At 40.3% G+C, this 14,421-nt stretch overlaps 1 protein-coding gene across 4 annotated transcripts; it reads right to left on the minus strand.

The window, feature by feature from the left end:
• Positions 1-5,862: 5,862 nt before the first annotated feature.
• On the minus strand, positions 5,863-14,174 carry LOC134822025 (uncharacterized). 4 transcript variants are annotated; one of them, XM_063832859.1, is made up of 26 exons: positions 14,045-14,174; positions 13,743-13,831; positions 13,146-13,340; positions 12,771-12,929; positions 12,542-12,639; positions 12,287-12,392; positions 11,964-12,086; positions 11,563-11,711; positions 11,339-11,405; positions 10,808-10,924; positions 10,507-10,647; positions 10,163-10,339; positions 9,704-9,836; positions 9,367-9,548; positions 9,047-9,223; positions 8,847-8,931; positions 8,551-8,657; positions 8,129-8,366; positions 7,851-7,948; positions 7,654-7,735; positions 7,351-7,448; positions 7,064-7,172; positions 6,795-6,920; positions 6,477-6,641; positions 6,198-6,301; positions 5,863-6,068 (listed from the first exon to the last, which is right to left on the minus strand). In XM_063832859.1, the coding sequence occupies exons 1-26, from the start codon at positions 14,149-14,151 to the stop codon at positions 5,908-5,910; spliced, it is 3,393 nt and encodes a 1,130-aa protein (XP_063688929.1). In that variant the 5' UTR covers positions 14,152-14,174; the 3' UTR covers positions 5,863-5,907. The 4 variants fall into 4 exon arrangements, with proteins under 4 accessions (XP_063688929.1, XP_063688927.1, XP_063688926.1 ...); XM_063832857.1 differs by having other exon boundaries at positions 13,146-13,358; XM_063832856.1 differs by having other exon boundaries at positions 13,146-13,514.
• Positions 14,175-14,421: the final 247 nt, after the last annotated feature.

The following is a 14,421-nucleotide window of genomic DNA, read 5'->3' on the forward strand; positions in this document are numbered from 1 at the left end:
AATGAGTAGTCTTGGCACTTCTCTCTCCAGTAACCACTTTTCAGGTCTTTTCAGTCAAGACAGCTAATGCATAAGGGCTAACACACGCCAGACACAGGCTCGTGATCAGACAGAGTTAGGGATTTCAACTCTCTCACTCCGACTACGAGGACACACTAATAGCGAGAATTCCTGGCACTTATTCCTCCAGTAACCACTCTTCAGGTCTTCTCATCTTGAGGCCATAATCATCTAGTAACAGCAGAGTTTGACTGACACCCTTACTGGTTCTAATCATTTTATACAGCGGAAGATCTCAACGCTCGAAAACAGTTCATCTCGGACATCCTGCAGAGATGCTTTATCACAGTCTGTCCCATTAAACGTGGAACCCTTAGATCTACAGTACCCTGGTGGACAGCATAGCTCACTAAAGCGTAGCGGACCTCTTTAGTTCTGAGACGCAAAGCTAACCGGACCAGGAATAAACAACAATGCAATGCTTCGGGATGCAAATAGGACACACAACTTTTAACGAATGCATTACTCAAACTTTGGATTCAATTTTTTAGCTCGACGTTACAATTTACATGGTAACAATACAGGACAGACAATCCTCCTTCAGGTTAGTTGAGGAAATCGTAGCCGCTATTTGCGTTACACATGGCAAGTATCTGGACTAATGATAACTTAGGATCCCCATCAATCATTAATTTCTCTCAGATTCCCAGGCTGCATTTAAAGCGCTTGGTATTCACATCGAGTAGAACTTAGGTGTTCCAGGACATGAAGGTCTGGAAGGAGTATACGGTAAAGAACTAGCGGACGAATTCGCAAGGGACGGTCAATCCAACAACATCCCCATAGGACCAGAACCCTTCCTCCCAATTAAGCCACACTCAGTGACAAAGGAAAATCACACTTGAGATGTTCGTCCACAAATATAAATACAGGAACTTTAATTTTCCTGGAACTCACATCAGATGGCTAACATGGCCGCTGTCAGGATAGGTCACAGCCCACTAGTTTACTTTCAGAACGTGGCGAACAACGTCGGGTATAGGACACTGCGGCGGAAGTCACTGCGGCGGTGTACAGTCCGGCGGAGGACGGTACAGCGGAGGACGGTACGGCGGTACTTTCCAAAAAGGTTGGACGGTACGGCGGATCACATGACACCCACTTTACTTTGGACAGTACGGCGGCACTAAAAACTGTACCTATAAGACAGACCTAGCACTGCTAATATAACAAAATCGACTAGCTTTAAAAAGTTATATTTTCATCTTCGTTACTTCGAAATTAATTTTAATTAAAATTAAATTGGATAAAGTTTGACATATACATTGTGATTGCTAAGAACAGTTCTTGTTCCACTTTCTGGTTCGTATCAGATCGCGTCTGGTCTGCACAACTGTGGTTAAGCGAGTGCATGATGAGCTTGTTACGGTGAGATCTCATATCACTGCGCCGAGATGCAATGGGTAATAACAAGGGCATGAGAACACGTCACGAGGGATCGCATCCAGGAATCTGATCAACCGTAGCCAAGAAGAGAGGTTGCTCAGTGAAACGTAGATAATGATAGAGGCAAACAGTATATAAAGCGGATCAAAGTTGAGGAGAGTATCTCATTAGCACTACCATCTCCAGTACTGCAACACTACAACAGCTACAACGATGTTCGATGAAGATATTAGATACGGTGAAGGTGGTTGAGGGAGAACTGCTAACAGTTCCAAAGATAGAAAGCCGACTCTGGATGGACGACAGGCTTGGAGGTGCGTGAAGAAGAACGACAGATGCAAGGGACGACTCTACAGTCTACACCCTCAACGGTGTCAGTCACCCAGCCTCAAAACCACAGTGCAGACATAGCTGACTGCGAAGTCCGAGAAACCCTCTCCCAAGTCCACGATCTGTTTGATAACAAAGACGACGAGCGACGAGTTATCATCTTTGGGACGGAGAAGAACCTGCGAGCCCTAGAGGACAGCAGCTCTTGGTACGTGGACGCGACCTTCTCCTCTTCTCCTCAGCTCTTCTACCAACTCCTCACCATTCACGCTGAGATGGTCAACTTCAACGAGGACGCTACCTGGGTCTTCCCTTGCATCTACATCCTCCTCACCCACAAGGATACCCCCATCTACAAGGAAGCCTTCGAAGCCCTCGACAGTCTTGGCAACTTCTCTCCAGACAACATCATGGAGAGAACCCACCGAAGAGGAAGAAAGCTCACAGCGACAAGGACAGGAGGATTCACCGCATCGTGCAGAACTACCACTCTTACGTAGATGATGTCTTGACTTACCTGGATCTGCTCAGAAGTGTTATGTGAATTATTGATTGCTGTAACTTCTTGATAATGATTTGTGGGATTTAGATATTATTGCTAATGCTATTGAGTGTGTCAAGTTATATTAACTTTTTGATTTTCAACAACTCAATATTATCGATTTACATTGTCTGCAAAGCCCTGAATAAAAAAATGAACAACTAAACTAACAAGAATTATACAAAATGATAAAGAGAAAAGAAAAAATAAAACTTATGCGAATCTAGAACAAAACTTAGAAACAAGTTGAATGTGTAAGTTCTGTCTTAGGTACAGTTTCTAGTAGTAGTAGTACCGCCGTACTGTCCAAAGTAAAGTGGGTGTCATGTGATCCGCCGTACCGTCCAACCTTTTTGGAAACTACCGCCGTACCGTCCTCCGCTGTACCGTCCTCTGCTGTACCGTCCACCGCCGCAGTGACTTCCGCCGCAGTGACCGGTTCCCAACAACGTCAACTTCGAGACGCAAGATTGTGAACACTTTTCAGAAGAAGCAGAAACATCCCAGCACCTCCTCTGCAAGTGCATCCAGATCATGACGCTCAGAATTAGGATAATCGGTAAAACCCTACAGAGGATCTTAACAACAGTAAACTCAACCATATATCTTCAAATTTGTGGAACAGTCGACAAGACTGGATAGGGAAAACTCTTTTGGGTAACCTCCTTGGATTCACCAGGAACTTTTGCTAAATCCCACACTAGGAACTCAACCTAGGCCCATCTCTGCATAAAGACATATCTCCCAGGCTTTGACCTTGCTCGGAAGTCACTTGTCTGACCGCAGAAGTACTACAACGGAAGTGGGTTTGCTCTGAGCCAGGTAGCGACAGCTTCAAAACTCCAGGGGTCTGTTGCATTGATATTTATTATTTTATGATTTCGTATATACTTTGGGCTTTTGGGAGTCTCGGCGTGCAGCTAGTAGGAGTTGCATTCTGTGGGTACGGCGATAAGACTTCCCTATTAAAGTAGGAGGTCAGAAACCGTCGACCAGAACAGAGAGAGAGAGAGAGATTATTCAACTGACTAATTGGTCACTGGACAAAAATTCAGTAAAAACTGTGATATTAAGGTCCCAGAAAGGGTATATTTGAAAATGTACTACCGGTAGCACATTTTGGTAAGCTTTTATTTTCCATAGATTTGCCTGACATATTGCTTCTACTAACTCCATCATGTCTCGTGCAAAAATTCCATCAAAACAGTAAATATTGATCCAGGAAAGCTAATATTTGGAAAATGAGTCAAAACACTTTTTTTCACAGATCTAATATAAGCAACCTGGGCTCCCTGAACCAGAAGTTTTGTAAGGTATATCTTGCAAAACTTCTGGTTCAGGGAGCCCAGGTTGCTTATATTTGGAAAATGGGACAAAAATATATTCACCGTTTGGTGGTTGTTCACTAAATCCTCAATACATTCAATTACAAAGTGTGCTAACCGTTAAAACAGGGGTCGAATTCACAAAAATAACGTAAACCGTTGATTTAAAGCAATCGCCGCTCCTGTCTCTTGATTGCTGATGATGATCAGGAACGCATGACGTATAAATATCATCCCGACGATTATTGGTCACTCGAAATCGACCCGTTAAGAATGCAATGTAAGTGCGATGGTTTTTTCTGTGCATTTGTTACCTGTTACTAATTAATCCACAGGATCAAAATGTTTATTGTATCGATAAAAATGGATTTTAAGGCATAAGGAAGCATTGTTGAGTTCTGAAACCAAGTTTAATCGATTTCTCGTGCAATTTTAGGTCAGGAGTGGTCATCAAAATAAATTTTGAACAAAGTCGATATTTTGGTAAATTTCTAGCTTTCTGTCAGAAAATAAATCTTCGTTCTATTAGGGGTAATTGGATGTAACTACAGTACAGCTGTACTTACACCCACTTTCACAAGCATGCAAGCTCACCTGGTCCAAAGAGCGGGAAACGGAGAACGAGCTCTCAGCTCTGGTGACGTTATAGTCACGTGACCTCAGGCTCATAATCACGTGACCTCCGACCCAATCAATTGGGTTCTGACCTGTTCAGCCCCCTGTCACCCGATCTTGAGGTGACGTACGACAACTCGTTAACCCAATCGATGTCTGGAGGGCTGCAAATTTTCACATGCCAAACTCACAACGGTTTTTCGGAGTTGTGCGAGATGACGACACATAGAGGCCGCAGAATTATGAGGACTACCAGATCCTGGTGGAACCTAAGCGATCCATGATATCACGACAGGCCCTATTTAAACTCTTTCTCTGGACATCTGACTTTCATGTACCTCAATTTAATCGTGTTTTCTAGCATGCATAGTTATAAGTTAACTGAGTAATTGGTCACTTTACAAATTCAGTCAATACTGTGAAATTAAGTTCCAGGAAAGCGTACATTTGAATATACAGGATGGCCCAAAAGTAACTACCCACACGAAACCCTTAAATAACTCACGTAATTGGCATCAGAGTTGCTTAAAAATTTCAGAGAATATAGATATGGGTCAAACTTAGATTTCCTGAAATGTTCGTAACATTTCATCAATTACAGAGGGTGTGGCACACCACTCCCTTTATTTCTCTTTTATCACCATAAAGTGAGAACGTTTTGAGTTAGGAACTCCAACATTTTCAGACACATGTGGTTTGATAATTGAAGTGCTTACCCAAAATTTCAAGTTGGTTGTTTACATCTAAGCCGAGTTATGACCCTTTTAAAGTCTTTCGGATACACGTTCTCGGCACTTAATCTGTGATTTCTTCATTCAATCAATGGTCTGATTGGTTACAACCTGCTCATAGGAGAGCAACCGAAGCGCTATAACGTGAATTTCTTTAATTTAAGGAAAGTAACAATCACTGATTAGATGCAGAGATCACGTATCCGAAAGACTTTAAAAAGGTCATAATTCGGCTTAGTTGTAAACAACCAACTTGAAATTTTAGGAAAGCACTTCGGTTATCAAACCACATGTGTCTGGAAATTTTGGAGTCAAAACTATCTCACTTTATGTTGACAAAAGAGAAAAAGGGGGAGTGGTGTGCCACACCCTCTGTATATAATTGATGAAATTTTACGAAAATTTTAGGAAATCTAAGTTTGACCCATATATTTTATCTATATTCTTTGAAATTTTTAAGTAATTCTGGTGCCAATTACGTGAGTTATTTAAGGCTTGCGTGTGGGTAGTTACTTTTGGGCCACCTTGTATTATATATTTTGTACAGAGACCAATTAGATTTAGTGAGTTCACTAGACATGATTGAAGTGCTGGAAGCAAGATATTCATCCAAATCGTTGAAACATTGAAGATCACAAAAGTGTACTATTGGAGTATCGGTAGTGCATTTTAAGATAAACGGTTTCCTAAACCTAAATTTCACTGTGTCGCCTGAATTCTTGTCCAATGATCAATTTATAGTCAGTTAATGTTCAATCATCAATGCTGAAAGTATGGTTTTTTAGTATTTGCAGAAACCTTTTTTTCAGCAGCTTCGAATCAATTTTACTTCATTTTCCGACTTTTTGTAGGGTAACTAAATGAAACACAAAAATAATCGAGCGAAGAAAAATCATCAAATAATGAATTTAGGCATTTCTTAGCAATCGGAGGCTGGACAATCGAGGAACTCAATAGCAGCCCCATCGGGGCAAAAATTGAAATCAACATTTCCATGACACGAACAAATTCTATATCGCTTGGTCTTTGACGAGAAACAGCTTTCCGGGCATCCTCTTGACTGCCACTCGCCCCATTCGACTAAAAAATTATACGATTTAGATCTAGCTCATTAAAATCTGCTAGATATCACGATCACATTCTCTATCTAGGGTATTCAAGGAAAACTGTTTGAGGAATTTCGTAGATAAAATAAAATGGTAAACTCACAGCTATCTCCTTCGCATTGGAACTCCTCACTATATCCCTCCTCTCCAGCATCACATTGTTCCAGATCAGTAAAAGATCCATCACCATCTTGGCATACACAGGACCTGACGGAGTGATGTGTAAATCTACCTAAACGACCCTGATATAACCGGTTGCTGATCTTTGCTTGAAGGACAATAATCTATGCCAATGGAACAACGGTAAACTGCTTGGTAATTTCAGTTGGATTAAGATTCTTGGCAAATAAGACGACAAAGATATAAAAACAAATATTTTTACCTGGTTTTAGTTTTAGAGTAAGAATGGCATTTTTTCTCGTCGCAGATGTCATCGCTCCATTCACTTAGTACGTAATCAGCGAAACCACAAGAGGAAACTCCAGACAGATCCACATCACCACAACGCCTGTTATCTTTGTTTCCCTCACATTCACAATCACGTGTCCTGGGTAGAAGTACAGGGGTGTTGTTATTGGGATCAGAGGAGAATATGAGAGGGTTGTTTTTGGGATATGAGGCAAACAATGAGAGCAACAATAAACTGAATTTTGATGGAGCTATGTCATCGAAGGGTCTATAATATATAAATATATTGAACCTGTATGAGAAAGTTTCCTCATTACAGGAGGGTTCACCACATGGAATCTCACTCCACTCTGTGGGTAGCCAAACAATGTTTTTGGGAGCTGGACATGGTTCAGACGTCTTGGAGGGTCCTGGGCACCTAAAAAAGAAACGTGTGCCAACGTTTGATGTTAAATTATGAGAAAAGTACTACCCAAAATTTAAATACAATTTCATGAACCGATACGCGTGTCTTCTTTATATTTTATTATTAACGTTATTATAAAATGGACGGGTCCCGACCTGGTAAGATCAACCTTGTTTCCACAAGTACATGTTCTACTCATGCTCTGGTCTAGTTCCGGGTAACAGACACTGCACTCTGAAACCGGCACCCACTCTGACCACTCAACTGTAAAAATATGATAACTCTATCGGTTGTAAACTGTACGATTACGTTCCATTCTATTTACCTTGAATATCTTGTCATGTTCGATCAATTTTACAAATAGATTATGGTCTTTGATAATCGGTTAAGTTATCTAATCTGTAGTGAGTGGTCCTTTTAATGAAGTATTATTTATACTCACATGGTTTATTAGCCGCACAGAGAACTGGCGTAGGCCGAGCGTTACACAGACTCAAGTCATCGTCTATCTCCAGGATATTACCATGCTCACAGAGACACCTGATAAACAAATTGTTTATTTGTGTTTATCGATCTTATCTTAGTGATACGTCAGTTTCCGTGCTTCTTATTCTAACGGCACCAAGAGGGGGTAGAATAAATAAAAAGCGGCAGTAGAAGTAAAGACTAGTTTATTAAAATAGTGTTTAGTATGTTTAGTAGTTATTGTTTGGTAGCTCGAAATAATTGGGATAAATTTGCCGACCTGTATTGCTGGAAAGCAGAGAAAGCGCTGCAAGATAATTCATCTGAATCTTCACAAGGATCACCTTTCTCTTCTGGGCGCCCTGACAGACAAATATCAACATTACAAAAAGCACTCGTTTTCTAAAAAGATAGGTTGAGTGGGAGGGTAGGAAATTAAGAATAGATGGAAATTCAGTTGCTGAAAGTTGAACTCACATTCAATGTTAGGACCGCAGGTGTAAGCGATCTCAGATTCTCCCTCACAGTAAGAATTGTCATTGATGTATTGCCCGTAGTGTGAGCAGGTACAAATCCTGAAAGGGTTGGTCAGGTACAGGAGCTGTGGACAAAACAAAGCAACTTTTTTCTTGTTGTAGGATCGTTATAAAGTTAGAACAAATCCAAGTTCGTAGCTAATGAGAAGTTTAAGAGAGACGTTGACCCAACTAAAACATCTGATTATCAATGTAACTACTGAGCGTGTGTAGACTCACCTGATCTTATATTCGGATGAAGGGTAACACCTATCCTCCAGATCACACACCTCTGGTCCCCAAGGTCCCCACTGGAAGTCATTTGTTGCTGGACAGAACCTGCTTCTCACAAGCTGGTCATCAGGACACTTGCTCCTGTCGTTTATACCATCACAGTAGCAGTCCCTGGTGTCGACAGTTTCTGAGGAGTAGCAGGACTCTGAGGCGCACTCTCCGTTCTGCCAGCTGCCGACCAACCCTGATCGATCACTGTTATATTGGTAAGCTGTTTTTAGATTTCGACTGAATTTTTTTCTCGATTTCGATTTGCTTGGTTTGTACCTTGTGTTTGCATGTTTTTTAGGTCGTTTCTTTGACAATGAAACACAATCATCTAAGTAACACGGTTTGGTTTTACTCAAAAATAATAAAAAGAAGCTTACATGGTTTGGTTGCTGCACAATAATGGAGCTTTGCCAATTCGGCGTTGCCACATGAACTACCAGTGTCATCTTCGTATTGACCATTGCTATCTTGACAGTAACAGGTCCTGTAGGGGGAAAACATACAACAATAATATGTTCCCATCACTTTGTACCCCAGAATACAGATTAGTTTGAATATTTCTTGACTGTACCGAAACATCTATCGAAGCGAAGCATGAAAATGTGCGTCGTGAGGAAGCACATAGTGTCCCCCAAGAATACAAATGAGCATCAAGAATATTGAAAGGTAATACCTCCTAAGGAACTTAGGGTATGGATAACACTGCTCTGAACTCTGGTCACAGACATCCTCAGGATTATCAAATCCTCCCAGCTCATCTGAGGATAGGAGTAGGATTTCAGTTTAAGTACAGGATGGAATCTGTGAATAGGGATGAAACATATTTTCGTGGTTATATCTTAATCTTGTCAAAGTTCATAACACTGTACTAACAGTCTGCAGTAGCAGGACAAGTGAAGGTGAGTATCTCGTCTGGAACATCACACTCGGATATGTCAGCTAACTCATCGTTACAATAACAAGACCAGGTACGCTCCTGAATGTAGTCAAAACAGCTGCCTCGACCGTCACACACTGCCACATCCCATCTTGGTTGACATATATCCGGCTCTGTGTTCAGGGAGAAGAGGATTATTGGGGCTGAGTTTTTAAGAAACATTTCAAATATAATAGTGTTATTTTTAAAAATGTAGGTGAGAATTTGAACAATGCTTATCCTTTATTACAAACTGAGCCGTAAGATATAGACGTACCAGGAAGGGGAACCTTGACAACCTGTCTTCTGCAGTATTTATTGAACTCTGAGTACAGGCCTGCATGCAGAGACAAATCTGACATATCTAACTGGTCAGCAACTTCTATGGGTACTTTTATTGTAGACGACGTTTCATCTTCAGAAACAGTTACAATGACACCATCTGCATTGACTCCAGGTCTGAGAATAATAAACATGACATTTCAATAAATATGTTCAATAATCATGTTCTTTTGTTACACTTTTATCAGTTAATTAGTTAAGTAGCCAATTAATAAATAAGCTTATTAGTTAATTAGCTAATTAGTCAATCAATTACTTAGTTAATCACTTACCTGTAAGTTCGGCCACTATCATCTAGCCATACGGGGTTCTTGATAATTCCTCCATATACCCGTCCTGTTGCGCTGTAGTTATCTTCACTAACATCTAAGTCGCTGTCAACAGGGTCTCTAGCAACATCCATATCTGAAGAGTGAAGAGGTATCATAAAGGGATCTTCAGACTTATTTTAAAATACAAATTCTGCTAACATGTTCATAGGCACAGCTATGTATGTATGTCTAATCAGCGAAATTGTGATTGTTAAGAAAGTATAGGCCAAAATGTTTGGTGGCTACAACTCGAGAAAAAAGTATCTGATTCGTTAGTTAAAAACGAAACGCTGCTGTTGTGATTGTTCAATCGCGGTCACGTGTTTTAAATCGCGGTCACGTGTTTTAAAAAATGTGGTCCACCTCTCCACCAGTATTCAGATCTTTTCCTATTTAATATGATTTGTAACTTCAACTAACCCATAACGTTGAGCTCCAGGTTAGGTTCCACGCCTTCTTTACCCTCTGTTCCGGTGTAGGTGATGAAGAATTCACTACCCACCTCCTCAGTCATGTTGGGAGAGATTGTTAGCGTGACAACGATCTCCTCATCTTCATTGCGTGATAACCTCATCAGGAACCCATCTCTAAATGTAGCTGGGAAGTGTAGACTGTAGGTGTGATTTAACAGCCGATTTAACTTGATAGTTGCCGCTAAGAAGATTAACGGCTATTAACCGGCTATTAACCGGCTATTAACCGGTTATTAACCGGCTGTATAATAATAATTATGATCAATAAAAAAACTGCTCTGAGAGACTTACTTTCAGTAGTTACCATGGTGCCTTTAGTCAGAGATTCGATGATCCCGTCCGAGACAGAACTGATTTCTTTGGTTCCCAATACGGTAAACTTCAGAACAGCTTCATCTCCAGGATGAATACAATCAGTATCTGCAGTCACATCTGTAGAGCATGTTAACCTTTAAGTAAACGTCAATCTTAAATCGCAACAAAACTGAGGGTAAGAAAACCTTTTGATGAAGGGGATCATTATGTTAATCTAAAAATAAACATACTGTGAGCATTGCCGAAGCGATTAAGATAAATGTCTAGTTCCACTAACCCCATACAATGAGTGTGCCGGTAGCGTCACCACTGGTGGAGTGAGGGATTCCACACTTGTCAACCGAGGAGTAATCCAGGACACATTGATAGTTCTGTGAACCGATCACTTGGTTCTCTGTGGAAAGATGTTGTCACAAATCATGATTAGTAGAGAATAAAAAGTCTACCTAGAGTTTTAGAAATGAGAAGGCATGAAAGTCTTATCCAAACTCTTAGTCTGGGGGGGGGGGGGGGGCAAAACTCGATGTCGACCTTACAGTTGGAACTCGTTACAGTAATGCAAATATCTCTAAATAATGCTTCGTAATTATATATATCGTAACAACTACATTCTGCCAATATAGAATTTAGAAATGAGTTTGAGAAATGAGAAGACATGCAAGTCGTTTGCCAACTCTAAGTTTAGGGCAAACTATGGCGTTGACCCTGAAGTTGGAACATGTATAAATAGTCAATCAAATCTAATGCTAAACAAAATCAAGTAATGAATGCATGTTATAAACTTTATGACGATAACCAAGCTGATTACCTGCAGGAATGGTAAGCACTGACACCCATTCACTGTTCTCAATTCTCAGCTCGGCGCTGAGGCTTTCCTGCAATTGCATGACCTTGATAAGGTGTGAAAGATATTTCAAGTTGCATCAATAAAGCTTTCCTTTTTAATTGTTCAAGCGGGGGACGTTAAGGTCGAATTTATTTTAGTTTCTTGCTGGCTCCTATAAGTTTATACTAAATCCAAGTGGTACCAACCAGGGCAGCTATTGGCATCTTCGTTCCAGACTCATTCCAGTAGTACCAAGAGAAAAAGTACCCCTGATCGTTCCTATCAGTCCCCACTCCAGTACATGTCAACTGAGCTTCTGATCCTACTCTCTGGTATTTGCTAGTAACTTCAATACCTGAGAAACAGCGTCGAGTTTATTGTGACAATACTCGATTATGTCATTAAGTGACAAATCCAAACGAAGAGGGTCAATGTTTATATCTGTTATTTAATGCGATCTTTACAATCTGCCGTGTTATTGTAATATAGATAGCCATACAGAAGAATCACAGAATTCCCAGAAGCAAGCTACAAAAGCTACAAAAAGTATCTCCCAAAATACACATTTAAACATAATCCTAAAGTTAACGTACGTAGAATAACTCACCGAATTTATTGATTTGAGCAGGTTCCTCGGTATTTACGTAGTCCCCCTGACCCTCTAGTGCCCCTGATCCTCTAACTTGACATGTTACCACGGCTGAATTTCCGGCTACTACCCACGAGTTCACTGGGGTGTTCCACGTCAGTATAATTTGGAGATATATTTAGCAGCTTAAATGATTGAAATAGTCATAGTTCATTAAGCTTTGCTGCATACATTATGAATTGATGAGGACCTTTGGTGACGTTCGAAAATAGTCAGGAAAGTGAGTGTAAATAAAGAGTGATTATAAACAAAACAAAGAAACAAACGTGAACATTTCTGACCTGTTAAGACAGATAGTAGTTTATCTTCCTGTATTTTGTAAGTTACACTCACTTCATACCCAGCAGTTCCTACCAAGTCAACACCGTCCGCATCAACCCAGCTAATCTGGACGATAATTCATTTATCAGTCGCCAATTCGTCATGTTTTTTTTAAAGATTATCATTGAAAGAAAGCATATCTACACCATGCCATAATGACACATATAACTAGTTTACGAAGAGCACTCTCTGAGTGAAGAAGTTTCTTAACTCACAACTAAGTCGTCTATGACACGCCTGTCTGCTGTAACCACGCAAGGAACCTCATCCACATCATGCGCTCCACACACAGTTGTTCCAGTGGTTTCAGCCTCTGGAAAGGGGGTTATGAGAACAGGGACTCTAAAGATTGTTTAGTTAACAATAAACTAAAAGTTAGAAAATAAATAAAAGTCTACACTCTAAAGGTAACCAGACGAATAAAAAAGCTGCTAATTAACTAACTAGGTTTACAGCACCAAAGCCACATATCCTCAACATCACAATAACTCGGGTAACTGGCTCTCCAATTGAACTCGTGGCATTCCTCATTGCAAGTCTCTACTACAATCCAATCATCTGTTCTACAACCATTTCCTCCTCTTCCTCCAACAGTGTCAGTTACTGGGGAAATATAGGTTAGTTACTATTTACTAGGAGATTAGGGTCACATATATCGTGGTTACTGGGAATATAAGAGCTCAAAACTATTACCAAGGAAACAAGTGTCAGTTAGCTCGGGAAAACAAGTGGTATTTGTTGAGAAAACATATGGCCATATTGAATGTCAAATGAAGGAAATAATTTAAGTTACTTGAAATATCAGTAAATGTGTCTTACGGTTGTTACGACAGAGTTGTTGGAGATTGAGATCAAGACCAGTTTGATAGGTAGCCAGGAAGGGATACTGATCTTTACAGTCTGAAACGCAAAACTTTTCCCCGCTATTTAAATTATCTAGAGAACTTCCAGAAGAGAAGAGTTCACTGTCTTCATCGTCTTCATCGTCTTCATCGTCTTCATCGTCTTCATCGTCTTCATTGTCTTCATCGTCTTCATCGTCTTCATCGTCTTCATCGTCTTCATCGTCTCCAACATCTCCAACGTCTATACTGTCGTCGCTGTCGCTATTTGAATTGTCTAGAGAACTTCCAGAAGATAAGGGTCCACTGTCTCCATCGTCTTCATCATCTTCATTGTCTTCACCGTCTTCATCGTCTACCATATTGATTTTAAAAACTAATCAAAATTATCACTAAACCTAAAAATGAGAAAACGAGAATTGTTTATTTGACGGTCAAAATATATAATCCTGGTTTTGTTGGAAATTGGCTTACAGCCCCAGAACCCATGTGATTGTCTCGAACAAGAGGTCAAAGAGAAAAGCGAACTGTAAAAAGGTGGTTGGGAAATGTTACTTTGTATCAACAATCTTACCACAGTCGCATAGCATAGTCCCAAACTGGTACTCCTCCTCGTCACCTTCACAAACTTTGAATACTGGCTGTACACAGTCTGTTCCATTGCTGAAAAACAGCAATTGTATCAGTTTTTACACGTTTCATATCAAAATGTTTTTTAAAATGTTTTTTATAACATGGGTATCATGTTTGACCATCACGATTGTTATTTCATTATTTTATCATTGCTGAGAGAAAGTGAGGTCAGCCGAGAAATAAAATCTGGAGCATACCGTATCCAAGGCAATAACATGGGTAATACAAAACTTAAAAACTCACTTTACACAAGCTCCTATAGTTGACCAATCCCCACACACAGCCTCATCTTTCTCAGAGACAACCAGAGAGACGAGGACGCTAAGTCCTGCAACCAGTAACAACTTCATGATTTGACCCAGGTTAGCAGCTCAAGGATAAGAGGAAGGTATAACTAGTTGTGGTGGTTTACTCGAGCTTTTCTGTAATCGGGACGGGTTTTGTTTTGACGAGCTGGTAGGATTGTTTAGACTTGTGAAAGTTTGTTTAACAGAAAACACGTGCCCGTCAAAACAGTCCGGGACTAAATGTTTGGTGTTAAAATTATTGGCGAGAGTGCAGGTTTTTTACAAGAAATAAGCTACAAATATACTAAAATTATACCGCGACTTCCGTACTCG

This window comes from Bolinopsis microptera, chromosome 10 (genome assembly GCF_026151205.1).
Source record: "Bolinopsis microptera isolate Bmic1 chromosome 10, MBARI_Bmic_1.0, whole genome shotgun sequence".
NCBI lineage: Eukaryota > Metazoa > Ctenophora > Tentaculata > Lobata > Bolinopsidae > Bolinopsis > Bolinopsis microptera.